We start from the raw sequence: 12,683 nt of genomic DNA on the forward strand, positions 1-12,683 counted from the left end.
AATGTAAACATGGAGTCACTCTGGAAAATAACTGAAACTATGCTGAAAATGAAAATGAAAGAAACAATAACAATAAAAACAAAACTATAATAACTCTGATCCCGGCTCAGTCCCGGCTCTTCTCTGATAGCCCGGTTCTGTTGTGGCTCTGAGTCCATACTGGCTTCATCCTGCCCACAGATTTCACCACCAAACTGACCCTGAGTGCTCCCACCCTGAGCTCACTCCAGATTCAGTTAGTTTAAACCCCCTAAAGTTTAGCAGGGAGGCTCTGTGTTTTCGGTGCGCGGACGTGGGGGTCTCAGATTTGAATCTTTACGGGGCATTTGGTTTTTGTCGAGAGCGCGAGGTTTTATGGCTCACTGAGGGGGTGTGAGTGATTTCAGGCTCAAAGAAAACAAATGACAAACTGCTGTGAGCTTTGGACGGACACTCGATAGCCAACACTTCTGCTCCTCTGAGGCTGCAGAGGAAATTACACAGTTCAGTAAGAAACAATAAATCTGATGGTTTTATTAACGAATCAAACAATAAGAACAAAAGAAAACGACAGCGAGTGTTGGAGGAACAGGCAGTATCACCTTAAACACTCGGGTCAGGTACAGTGACATTTCAGATAAGAGCCTTTATTTCCATTAAAGAACCGTGTGTGTGTGTGTGTGTGTGTGTGTGTGTCATCCATCCATTTTCTTCTGCTTATCCTTTTCAGGGTCACAGGGGGGCTGGAGGACATCCAGGCTGCCATAGGGTGAGAGGCACCCCGGACAGGTCACCAGCCTGTCACAGAGAGACACCTGTGGGTGTAGAATCAGCAGTCCACCCACTAACTGCATGTCTTTGTGCTGTGGGAGGAAACCGGAGTGACCCCACACACACAGACACGGGGAGAACATCAAACTCCACACAGAAAGGCCCGGGCAGATGGTGGATTCAAACCCAGGACATTCTTGCTGTGACAGTGCTAACCACTGCAAAACCAGCTGCTAGTGCCATAACCGTCACAAATAACTCAAACTAGTAATAGCCTGGAGTGGTGGCCTAGGAGCCTGGAGTGGTGGCCTAGGAGCCTGGAGTGGTGGCCTAGGGGAGAAGAAGAGGGTTCGTCACTGAGAGGACCCTGGTTCAAATCCTCGGGCTGGCATCACTGTGGGTCCCTGAGCAAGCCCACCCCCCCAGGTTGCTCCCCGGGCGCCCCTTGGCTGCCCCCTGCTCCATGCTGTGCTGTGTGTACTACATACTCCATGTGTGTGATGGGTTAAATGCAGAGAATGAATTTCACTGCATGTAAATGTATGTGACAAATAAAGCTCTTTCTCTAATAAATAAACCATTATTAGTTTGGCTTTTTAGAGTTTGAGATATTTAACTCTATTTTATTAATATTATTACTTAAAAGTGTATTTACATTTATACTTATTTTGCTGTATTGTATTAATTTTGATCTGAGATTTTGGTTTTTTTGTTGTTTTTTTTTTTTTTTACCATATTAGGATATTTATTTTGTTATATGGTTTATCCTTTTATTGAGCTATATACTATTATACTAAAGTATAGCTTTGTCTTAAATAAACAAATATTAAATATTTACCATTGTTATAATATGTTATTTTTAAGGCAAAATGTATGTCCACAGAGATGCTCAGAAATATTTCACTAAAATTTGAGTGAACTCATCCTTTACCGGTGATGTAGTGACATGTCGCTACCGCCAAGTGTCGCTACTTCCCAGCGTTTAAACGTACTTCACAAAATTTGTCCTTATGCAGACCCCGTAAATGTAGCAAGAAACATGGCGTCCGACAGCGACAGCGACGAGGACTTTGTAACTTACGGGACTCCTTTGGAGCCTTTGGAAGAAGGTGGAGTAGATGTTAAGTCCTCCATCATGTGTTCACTTACACTTAAAAAACCTCCCGCGTGTGTAACGTGGAGAGACACGAGCCGCGCCGTTTGCACTGAGCTCAGCTAACGAGCAGCAGCTAAGAGCAGGGTTTGGAACCAGACTCCATTCAAAAATCCTTCAATTTAATGTTGCTGAGCAGCCTGGCTGAACGTAGCTACAGGGTCCGATTCAAAACTGAAGCTGCGCCGTCTGAAGTGTGTGCTCACTGCGGGAGAGCCGCGCTGTCGGTTTCATATCGAAGAAAAACACAAGCATACTTAAGTGTCGGTCGTGCCTGTGTTTTATTGATGCAAATATCTGTCCTGGTTCTTATATTATTATTATTAATTTCGGGAACGAGCTAAGCAGCCCTGTGGGGGCTGAAATCCGTTCGGGGTCTTCTGGTTTCGCATGTGTCCTCTCAGCTGGTTAAAGGTGCTCTGTGTGAACCTGCTCTCATCGGTGAAGGGAGCAGGGCACCAGTGGTGGACCTGCCGGTTTTGGTGATCTTTGGAGAATGCTAATGTAGCTGCAGGTGCTGGGCTGTGAGCACAGGTCCCGCTAAAGGAGATCGGGCCTTCGTGCCACCCTCATGGAGTCCGTTTCTGACAGTTTGAGCACAAACATGTATGAGTAACCCTCCTGGGGGTCGTTTTATAGAGCTCTGGCAGTGCTCCTGCTGCTCCTCCTCACACAAAGGAGCAGATGCTGGTTGACCCATCTCTCCTTGGTACGTGTGGCTGCTCCGTCCTGGAGGAGCTGGACTGCAGGTACCGACTCACGTCGCCAGCAGTGATGAGGATGCTGAACTCAGAGAGGAGGGATGAGGAGGGAGCAGTGATCTGAGGCCTCCAGCTGCTGAACCATTACCTGCGTGGGGTCGTCTTGTTCCCTCTCCAGTTCACCTGTTGTCACTGTGATTTGCACCTGTGCAGGTGAAATGGATTCACAGTGGTTTCTGCTTCCTAACTGGACAGACTGGTTTCCCCGGACTTTAACCGTCTTCGTGCTGCGCTGTGACAATCAAGTGTTCTCTTCTTGTTTGGGCCGTGGATAAATAAAGGCGTAGAGTTGATTACACCCCTGGTTTTATACAGAATTGTCAACAACATTATTTTCCCCTTAAACTTTTATGTTCATCCTTAAAAATGTATAAATATGTGTTAACACGTATGTTTCTGTGTTTCCGCAGACGAGCCCCTGAAAAAGCCCGTCCCGCTGCACGAGCAGACGGTCAAAGATGAGAAGGGGCGATATAAGCGCTTCCACGGAGCGTTCACCGGAGGCTTTTCAGCCGGATACTTCAACACGGTCGGCTCAAAGGAAGGTCAGTCAGTTCATACCTGTTTGTTTGCGTTAGGGGAGGTGAGGCGTTCAGTCTTCACTCTGGCAGTAAAACATTGATGTTCTATTTTTATTTAAGGCTGAGTCCACGATGAGGATTCAGGAAAGCCTTAGAATTGCTTCATTTATTTATCTGCATGACTGAAACATGACTTCATCATCATTAATGTTGCACTGACTGCCCTGCAGCTGCGTGTCAGTGAGGTTCTTCAGCTCAAATCACATTTATCATTTTGATTCCATGTCCTGCCGTTTGGCGTTCCCGTGTCTTTCTAGGCTGGACCCCGGCATCCTTTGTGTCGTCACGACAACAGAAAGCGGAGAAACACCACACCAGACCGGAAGATTTCATGGATGAGGAGGTACAGAGAGAGCGGGAGAGGTGTTCATTCAACTGCTGTAATCGGATAACAGCCAATACCCTAAAATATGAAATAATACAAAAATATAAATGCTAAGTTTCATTCATAATAACTGGAATAAGTTTCAAATTTCAGCCTGTCTGATATTTGGAAGTCATATAAAGTTTTTACATAGTTTGAGTGCTCGATATTTCCTGCATACAAAAACATGTCGGACCCTCAGAGAGCTTTCAGCCTTCTCCCAAAGGGACCCCACAGGTTTGTAAAAGGTGACACACAGCTGACAAAGTCACTCCCCAGAGTCCCGTTCGGAGTCAGGAAAACCTGGAATACAGTCAGAAATCTCTTCGATGGATGGATGGATACTTTATTGATCCCACAAGGGAAATTATTCACCATTAAGAGGGTTCATGAGATGTGAGGGAAAACATGCTGAGAGATCATCAGTGTGAGGATCTCTGTAAGTGATCTGGGATGTGCCCTGTAGGAGAGGAGAGCTGCAGCAGGTGTTGGCGGTTTAATGCACTGATGGTTGTTGTTGTGCGTCAGGATTTCAGTGAACACGGCATCGCTCCCAACGAGATCACCACCAGCCTGGAGTTCTCGTCCAGTCGCAGAGACGAGGCGGCGGAGAAGGCGAGAGCCGTCGGCGCTCAGGCTGCACCGATCCCCGGAGACATGCTGCTGGAGGAGCTGATCACACCTGCCAGGTAACAGCTACCACACCCACACCTCCCGCTGTCACTCTTTAAGATTATGATGGAGTTTTTATCCACTGATGGAAAATTTAGAGTTTGCTGCAGTCGCTGGTTTCAAATTTGGTTTCAACTTTTTTAGGTGAAATTTAGTTTTGTTTTTCTTGATGAAAGAAATTCTGCTGTGAAAGCTTCAAGTCGGAGTAACAATAAAATGCTGCTCTGAACACCTCATATTTGAAATGCAGACATTAATGAACGTAATTTTAATCCTGATCTGAGCAGCCGTGAATCTGCTCTGAGGTGCGTTTGTTTTGTGTCTCAGGTCGTCCGTGGGGGTGGAGCTGCTGAGGAGGATGGGCTGGAAGGACGGTCAGGGCGTCGGGCCTCGCGTGAAGAGGAAAGCTCGCAGACAGCAGGCGGGTACGAGCTTTACGGCTGCTCTGAACCCTTAAATTCATCACAGCCTGAAGATCTCTGCCTTTAAAGTTATCGAGAACTTTTTCAATGATTTGGGGTTTAATGCCGTTATTTCGTTTTTTACTTCTGCTTCATCTTATCCTGAGTTTGATTTTAGTTTGAGTCCTTTATGTTTCTGCTCTTGGATAAATCCTGACTGTTCTCCTGACAGAGGGCGGAGTCAAAGTTTACGGCTGTTTGCTGCCCCCTGCTGGTTCAGAGGGCTCGGAGGTGAGTGTTGCAGATGCTGCTGGGCGAAAGATCCTTTAGATGTTGTGTTCATTTGTCTATTGTGTGACACTGAAATAATACTTATGTTATTCATGCTTTTAAGCTGAATAATGTCAACCTCCGTGACACATTTTGTGCGGCGCTGCATATTTTCACCTGTACCTGCGTGCTCTTTCGTTCTGCCTCATCAGGACGACGACGACGACGAGTTTGCTCCAGAGAATGTGACCTTTGCCCCGAAGGACGTGACTCCGGTGGATTTCAGCCCGAGGCTGGGGCTTCAGGGTTTGGGGTACTGCGGTCTGGACCCCAGCCTTGCGTTGCAGGGCCGCGGAGCGCCTGAACACATCGACCTGTTTAAGCCTCAGTCTGAGACGAGGAACCGCCTGTTTGGAGACACGCAGGGCGGCTCGAGGAGAGGAGGGGTGGTCGGACAGGTGAGTCCATAAAGTTTAGTGTTTTTTTAATATATGAAGGGATGGCTGCTGACCTTTGACCTGCAGGCCTTTGGCGTGGGAGCTCTGGAGGATGACGATGAAGACGTGTACGTCAGAGACTCCATGTCCAGATATGACACGGTCCTGGGAGAGGAGGAGCCGGGAGACGGGCTGTATGGCTGGACGGCTCCGCAGCAATACACCAGGAAAAAAGGTGAGGCTTCCTGGGAGACACCTGGAAAGTCCTGGAAAGTTTATGGGTTTCAAAAGATCAGCGAGAAGTTTATTTTAGAGCAGAGAAATCAGTTTTGATGCAGAGAAATTTGGATATTTTCTGCAGCCTGACCTTAAACTGTCATTTATGAGATCTTTGCAGACGTGTTGGCGAGTTTGTCCAGCAGAGGGAGCTGTTTCTTTTAGCTCTAATTATTATAGAAGCTTTATTTGATTCATTTAGTTATGTAGTTGATTTCTGTATTCCCACTAATGTTTATCTTTCATATATTCATATATTTTCATATATTTTTTTAATGTTTCCCAGACAGAAGCAGAGATGCTTCATACATCGGCAAAATCCTGGAAGGATTCACTCTGGCACAGAAACCACCCGAGGAAAAAACTGTGAGCAGCTTTAAAATATGTGGTGTGGTGTCAGCGTTTGTATCTGGACCTGTGCTCATATCTGTGCCTCTCCGCAGATCTTCCCGCCTCCCTCTCTGCCCAGAGATTATCGTCCCATCCATCATTTCCGTCCGTCGGTCAACATTTCGCATCTTTCTGGGGTCAGTCCTGCGCTGGCTGAGGCTCTGCGGGTCTCTAAAGGCCACATGGTCAAAGAGGAGCCCCAGCAAGGAGGACGCCACCAGCTGGACTCCGGCCAGAGGAGGGCGCTGCTGGGAGAGGATGTCCTGCAAGGTAAGAAAAGGCTGAAAAATGATGCAAATACAGAAGTGCCAAAAACTGCAGTTTAAACAGTGTGTGGAAGTTTTGCAAATGCCTTATCTGAAGTTTCTCTAAATGAACCCACACCTTGTTAGCCAGGTATTGGAGGGTCAGGGGTCAGAATATAATGTCCCAGCCTGACGAGTGTGTCGACGCTTTTACCGATTTCACGCTTCCCATCCTGATCAGGTCCCAGTTCAGTCATGGAGCTGCTGAGGCCCGAGGACAGGCAGCGCCTGCTCAGCTTCCGCAACTCCTCTAACCCACCCTCAGCCAAACCCTCCACCCCGGTCTCCAGCGAGGCCTCGCAGCCGGCCGTGCTGACATCAGGAACGTCGGCAGGAGTCCCGCCTCCTTCCTCCGGCCTCCAGCAGCAGCAGGAAGCTCTGGCGGCGTGGAGAGGCATCCATACGTCTACGCAGACTTTTAGACCGTTTGAGAAAAACCCCAGCAAGCAGGCGCGCTACGAGCTCTACCTGAGCCGTCTCAAACTGGGAGACAAAGGTACGAGGCTCTGCCTACAGCTCCCATCATGCACTGCAGGAGGCTTTACAGGAAATGTGTAATTCATGTGTAGCAGACGGAGTTTATGCGCCCAGAGGATAGAACAGAATCACACACACAGACACGCACGAACACGTGCACCAGTGTTAATTTTGACAGCAAATTTTGATTTAGTTTTAGTCATAATTTAGTGATCTGAATAGTTTCAGTCGTCGAATTATCGTAAGAATACAGTCGAATAAATCTACAGTCGATTCAGTCGACTGAAATATAAAGGGTGTAAAATGTAAACGCTTTTTCTTCAGTTCCCTTAAATTAGTCATTATACACACAAAATTAAACATTTATTAAAAGTTGTGGAATATTATCAATGCTTGAAACACCAATACACACACAAACATATTGAACAAACAACACCTTTATTTACCTGACCTTGTTTATTGAGCATAACAATAAAATATTGATGAGCAGGCCTTCTCTGCCTGAAGCATTCACAGGCTGGTGTGTCCTTCCTGGGTTTAGATCAAATTTGTGCAACTGTGCGTTTGATTGGATGTTTTCCCTAACGTGTCCCGCCCTGTCACAAAATTAAATCAGTTCTGATTGGATGTCGTCCCTGCCAAGCATTTTCGGCTTGCTTTCATTCATTGACGTGTCAATTAATTTCGTTTTTATCCTTTCAGGTAGTTTTTATTTAGTTATCGTCTCGTTTTCTTTCTGAAAAAAAGGGTCGTTGACAAAAACTATGATGAAAATATTTTGTCAATGAAATTAACAGTAACGCACAGACACACACGTGTACACATAGACACACAGTGTGATAAAGGACTGCTGCTAAAGTTAAGCCCTGATAACGTCATCCCTGCATGTGATCAGGGAGACCGTGTGAGGTTCAGAAAGCTGCTGAAAGCCACCGTCCGGCTCATCCCGGTGCTCCTGGTTTGGTTCCTTCTGGCCATGTTTGCTGCTTTGCTCTCGCTCAGAGTACCTTCTGTGTCCCTCAGACGCTCTGGAGCAGAGTCTGGACTCGGGGATGACCGAGTGGGAGCGCAGTCGGGAGAGGGAGGAGTTTGTCCGAGCTTCCATCTTGTACCGCCCCACCTCCTCCTCGCTGTCCTCCCGCTTCACCAGAGCCAAACACCAGGAGGACGATGACACCGTGGAGGTCAGCCAGGACCAAGAGGTATGAAGCCACTCAGTGCTGTAACGCCGTGTCAAAGCGCAGAGCAGGCGACGTCAGCATTTATCTGTGTTTTGTTTTGGCCGTCAGGGAGACGTGGACGACAAACAGGCTGCAGTAAAGATGAAGATGTTTGGAAAACTGACCAGAGAAACATTTGAGTGGCATCCTGACAAACTGCTCTGCAAAAGATTCAATGTGCCCGACCCCTATCCCGGGTACGGCACTCAGAAATGAGACGTGAACAGTGTTGGGCTGAAATCCAGAATGAATCTGGCTCTAAAATCTGACCCGTTGTTCCTGCAGGTCTGGTCTGCTGGGTCTGCCGAAGGTGAAGAGAGACAAATTTTCGGTCTTTAATTTCCTGACTGTGACTGAGAGCAGAGAGGCTGCAGGTAACACATTTTATTTTCTTTTAGAATAAAATGTGCTGAGCTAATATTGGTCCCCTCTCAAAAAGCATCAGTAATTTTTAACTTCATCAAATAAATGAAACCAGCAGATGAAGTTAAATCAGAAAATGTATTTAAAGCTTTAAAACTTAGATGGTTTGATAACAATCAGGATTTATTGGAGTAATAATAAGTGTTTCCATTTATTCTTTCCCCCTTTGTAGACTTTACATTCAAGTTTGTTTGATTAAAAACAGAACGATGATTCTCTGGGTTTGTTTGTGCTCCTGGATAATCCTGATAATTCTTCTTCAGCACCTCCAAAACCTCCGGAGCCCGGGAAGAAGTCGAGGTGGGACGTCTCCGAGCAGAAGGACGACCCGCTGAGCGAGCTGCTCAGTGCTGCACGGAACCAGACCGAGACCAAAGCGGAGCCGGCCCCCGGACCTGCTTCACCCGCCTCCATCAGCACCAGCGGGCAGACTCCAGGAAGCAAACCCGAGGTAGTGAAAAAGCAAAGTGAAACCCACCCAGCGAGGCAACCATTAAATCTAAGGAGTTCATCCTTTCTTCTTCACACAGATGAAGTCAGCAGATCAGCTGACCTCAGACCAGAAGAAAGATGGAGATGAAGAGGAAGAAGAGGAGAGCCGGCCCCCCATGGATCTGTTTAAGGCCATCTTTGCCAGCTCCTCTGAGGAGAAGTCCTCCTCTTCATCAGAGAGAGACAGCAACGATGAGGAGGATGGAAAGGACACCAAGGATGATGAAGGAAAAATGGACTCAGAGCCACTGAACCTTTTCAGCATCCCCTCCACCTCCATCACCTCCTCCTCCTCCTGCGCCACCACCACCACCTCCCATCAGCAAACAGGTACTCTGAGTTTAACTAGCCTTTTTCATGGTGGTCCCTTTAGGGGTCACCACAGGGGGTCCTCTGCCTCCATCTCACCCTGTGCCTGCCTCCTCCTGTCACACCGACTGCCTGAAATACATTTATTTCTTATTTTTTATTTTGTAGCTGTGTAACATCTTTCTCCTGCGTGTTCCTTTAAAAGCAGCCGTTTCCTCTCAGAGCTCCACACAGGAAGAGGAGGAGTTTGGTCCGAAGCTGCCGCCCCCCTCGGCTGCTCTGAGTGAGTGTCACCCACCAGATCGACAGCAGGCAGCACGAGTTCATTCACATCGCCCTTTCCCAGACCTTTGTACTTTTCATATAGCTTTTTTGTTGTTCCCTGTTCAGCCAGAGGAGGCGCCACCTCCATCTGCTCCCCCAGTGAGGAGGAGAAGCCAGGAAGGAGCAAAGAGAAGAAACACAAGAACAGGAAGCAACACAAACACAAGAAGGAGAAGAAGGTAGAAAATGGAGAACACAGGTGAGGTCAAAGGACTCGTTCTTCACGCTGAAGCCCCGCCTTTTTTTGCTTTGCAGAAGAAGAAACACAAGAAGCACAAACACAAAGGGAAACAGCAGAAGAAGAGCAAGAAGGAGGAGTCAGGCAGCAGCTCAGAGGACAGCGATGAGGACGGTGAAGAGAGACAGGTGTCGATGGAGCTGCTGAAAAGGTCAGAGTTCAGCTCAGAGCCACGTGCTTTTAATTTAAGTTTCCACTGCGTTCACCAAACAGCAAAAAAGTTACAACTGTGATGTAACCAATCTGCTCTGGTTCTTATGATGTCATCATCTGTCTGTGTAGCTGTGAGATCTGAAGCTTTAATTTATCAGAGATGTTCTCTGCAGTTTGTCTAAACCTGTGTGTGTGTGTGTGTGTGTGTGTGTGTGTGTGTGTGTGTGTGTCTTCTCCTTCCAGACTGCAGAGCGTGCGGTCCCATCAGACCCGGTGAGTCGGGTGGAGGTGTGTCCTCAGTGAGGACCGTCGTGTAGCTTCAGATAATAAACTGTTTATTACTGTTTGGTGTTGATGATACTCAGGAAAATCCTGACAAACAGGTGAAAATAAAGAATTTGATGATTCAAACTATAACTGATTTAAACATCTTTGAGTGGCTCGGCTTCCCTCGGGAATCTGGGTTTATAATTATTGATTAACCCCTTAACTGGCAGCAAAAAAATCACCTGAAACAAGTACATAACACCCTCTGGTTATTATTGGCTCTGACCAACCCATTTCATAGCCCATTAACCGGCCGCGTCTGGTCCGCGGGAATGAAGTGCATTTATATGGCAGGCTAGACCCTCCCATTTTGATTGACACCTCATTCGGCCAATCATGTTAAGAAATGGGTTTCCCAGAGCCAATAATACTCAGAGGGCGTCACGTAGCTTTGTCAGGTGATTTGGTGCAGCCAGTTACATGATTGGCCGAATGAAGTGTCAATAAAAATGGGAGGGTCTAGCCTGCCATATAAAAGGGACTACAAACGCCCGTCACCGGGCCCTGGCCAGTTAAGGGTTTAAAAATAACATCTGGTCAGGAAACATCTGCTCTCTGCTGAAGGAGTGGAGCAGGGAGGAGGTGGAGTCTCCAGGAAAATATATATATATAACTCATCACTCCTCGTCATGACGGGTGGATCAGTCGAAGTCGGTCTGAGGCTTCATAACAAAGACTTCACTAACCAATGAGTGACATTACTGTGGAGGCATCCATCTTTTATTTACAGTTTATGGGCACTGACCATCAGCCGAGATAAACCTGTAAGCCCTCTGCCTCTCCAGGACGTTTCCTGTGATAGAGGTGGGCTCCAGAAGGGTAATAACACCTGCTGCCCACTTATTTGAAGCCTTTTCACATCCATCCATTCGCTTCCACTCATCCTATTCAGGGTCGCGGGGGGGCTGGAGCCTGTCCCAACTGTCATAGGGCGAGAGGCAGGGTACACCCTGAACAGGTCGCCAGCCTGTCGCAGGGCCAACACAGAGAGACAAACAACCTTTCACACTCACATTCACCCCTATGGGAAATTTAGTGTAGCCAATTAAGCTAACCCCAGTAAGTGGTTAGCACTGCTGCCTCACAGTTAGAATACCATCAGGAAGGTCTGGGTTCGATTCCACCTTGGCCCAGGCCCCTCCCTCTCTCTGTGTGGAGTTTGCATGTTCTCCCCGTGCTTGCGTGGGTTTCCTACCACATTCCAAAGACATGCCTTTTCACATTTGCCAGTAAATAAAATGGGCGTGTAGCCTAAAGTTTCAGGTTTGTGCACCTGAAATGAAACCAGCTGGCACACACGAGGTCCTGTGCTGTTAGAGCGGTCTGTTGTTTGGAGGCTCAGTGATGTCAGACTGATGTTTCTGTCCCAGTACTGAATCCTCAGCATGTTCAGCAGCAGATTTTCAGCTTCCTGTTTGGTGAAATTAACCTGAGTTTAGGTCGTGTCATGTTGAGACAGCAACACTGTTACAGAGTAACAACAACAGGCAACTTCCAAATAAGCATCTCACTGACAGAAAGCTACAAACGGGCCAATAATACGCAGCAGGTGGGCTGATGCATAAGGATGCATTAACTCACTGTTAAAGGCGCCTCTGGGAGCTTTTAAAGAGTAGAAACAGGAAGCAGCATTAAAGTGATGAAACATTCAGAGACAGCAGGTTCTCAGGGCTGGAGCTGCACGTTTGGCCTGCTTCAGTATAAAAGAAACATGAGTCAGCAGGTAAACTGCGTTTGGGTCATTACACCTTAAATCTTCTGCTCGGCCGTCTCTGCCGTGTTACGGCCTTATCCAGCTTCATTTATCAGATACATTTCTTTTTTGGTTTTTCACACTTTGAAATCTCAGAAACTATAAAGATAAAATGAGATGAGATAAATATTAAATATGAGAACTGTGAGTTTTCATTGATGCAGTCTCACCTCGTTATTCTTTGCTGATCGTGTGAGCCGATGAGCTAACCTGTGTGGGGTCAGAAAAGCGGCTGCAGAAGGGTTAGGGTTAGGTAACCCTAACCCTAACCCCTAACCCTAACCCTAACCCTTTCTGCAGCGTCCTCGTGTAATCGTCACAGACTCATTCATAAATATTCAGGTCATTTTATTCAGGACTTTCACTCCTGTAAAACATTAAAGAACATTTCTATCTTAAAAACACTCAGACCTAACTTTTTGTCCAACACCTGCTTAACTGCAGATAGTTCGATGAACTTCTACACAGCTGATACACCACATGTTCTCATGCCTCCCCATTGTCAGTGATGGAGTAGGTTGGGTGGTGATATGGAGAAGCTCTCCACAGTAATCTCGCTGTTGTTGGCAGTGGAGGAGGCGGCTATCTCCATGTGAACCCCTACGTC

At 47.0% G+C, this 12,683-nt stretch overlaps 1 protein-coding gene across 2 annotated transcripts; it reads left to right on the forward strand.

The window, feature by feature from the left end:
* Positions 1 to 1,727: 1,727 nt before the first annotated feature.
* Positions 1,728 to 10,382, forward strand: gpatch1 (G patch domain containing 1). 2 transcript variants are annotated; one of them, XM_030722578.1, is made up of 20 exons: positions 1,728 to 1,859; positions 3,075 to 3,209; positions 3,503 to 3,588; positions 4,138 to 4,298; positions 4,609 to 4,706; positions 4,915 to 4,973; positions 5,165 to 5,410; positions 5,477 to 5,624; positions 5,952 to 6,031; positions 6,109 to 6,325; positions 6,542 to 6,856; positions 7,861 to 8,039; positions 8,127 to 8,254; positions 8,343 to 8,431; positions 8,744 to 8,931; positions 9,011 to 9,302; positions 9,487 to 9,564; positions 9,672 to 9,784; positions 9,861 to 9,994; positions 10,240 to 10,382. In XM_030722578.1, exons 1-20 carry the CDS (start codon positions 1,790 to 1,792, stop codon positions 10,271 to 10,273), a joined length of 2,850 nt encoding a protein of 949 aa, XP_030578438.1. In that variant the 5' UTR covers positions 1,728 to 1,789; the 3' UTR covers positions 10,274 to 10,382. The 2 variants fall into 2 exon arrangements, with proteins under 2 accessions (XP_030578438.1, XP_030578448.1); XM_030722588.1 differs by having other exon boundaries at positions 9,490 to 9,564.
* Positions 10,383 to 12,683: the final 2,301 nt, after the last annotated feature.

The sequence above is a fragment of the Archocentrus centrarchus genome, chromosome 3, assembly GCF_007364275.1.
Source record: "Archocentrus centrarchus isolate MPI-CPG fArcCen1 chromosome 3, fArcCen1, whole genome shotgun sequence".
In the NCBI taxonomy this organism is placed as follows: Eukaryota; Metazoa; Chordata; class Actinopteri; order Cichliformes; family Cichlidae; genus Archocentrus; species Archocentrus centrarchus.

What these genes read in the sequence shown, in the direction of transcription:
- gpatch1 (XM_030722578.1), top strand. Translation starts at nt 1,790, where the DNA reads ATGGCGTCCGACAGCGACAGCGACGAGGACTTTGTAACTTACGGGACT. An exon ending in CACCTCCCATCAGCAAACAG is followed by an intron (nt 9,303 to 9,486) that starts GTACTCTGAGTT and finishes TTCCTTTAAAAG; the next exon opens with CAGCCGTTTCCTCTCAGAGC. An exon ending in GCCCCCCTCGGCTGCTCTGA is followed by an intron (nt 9,565 to 9,671) that starts GTGAGTGTCACC and finishes TTCCCTGTTCAG; the next exon opens with CCAGAGGAGGCGCCACCTCC.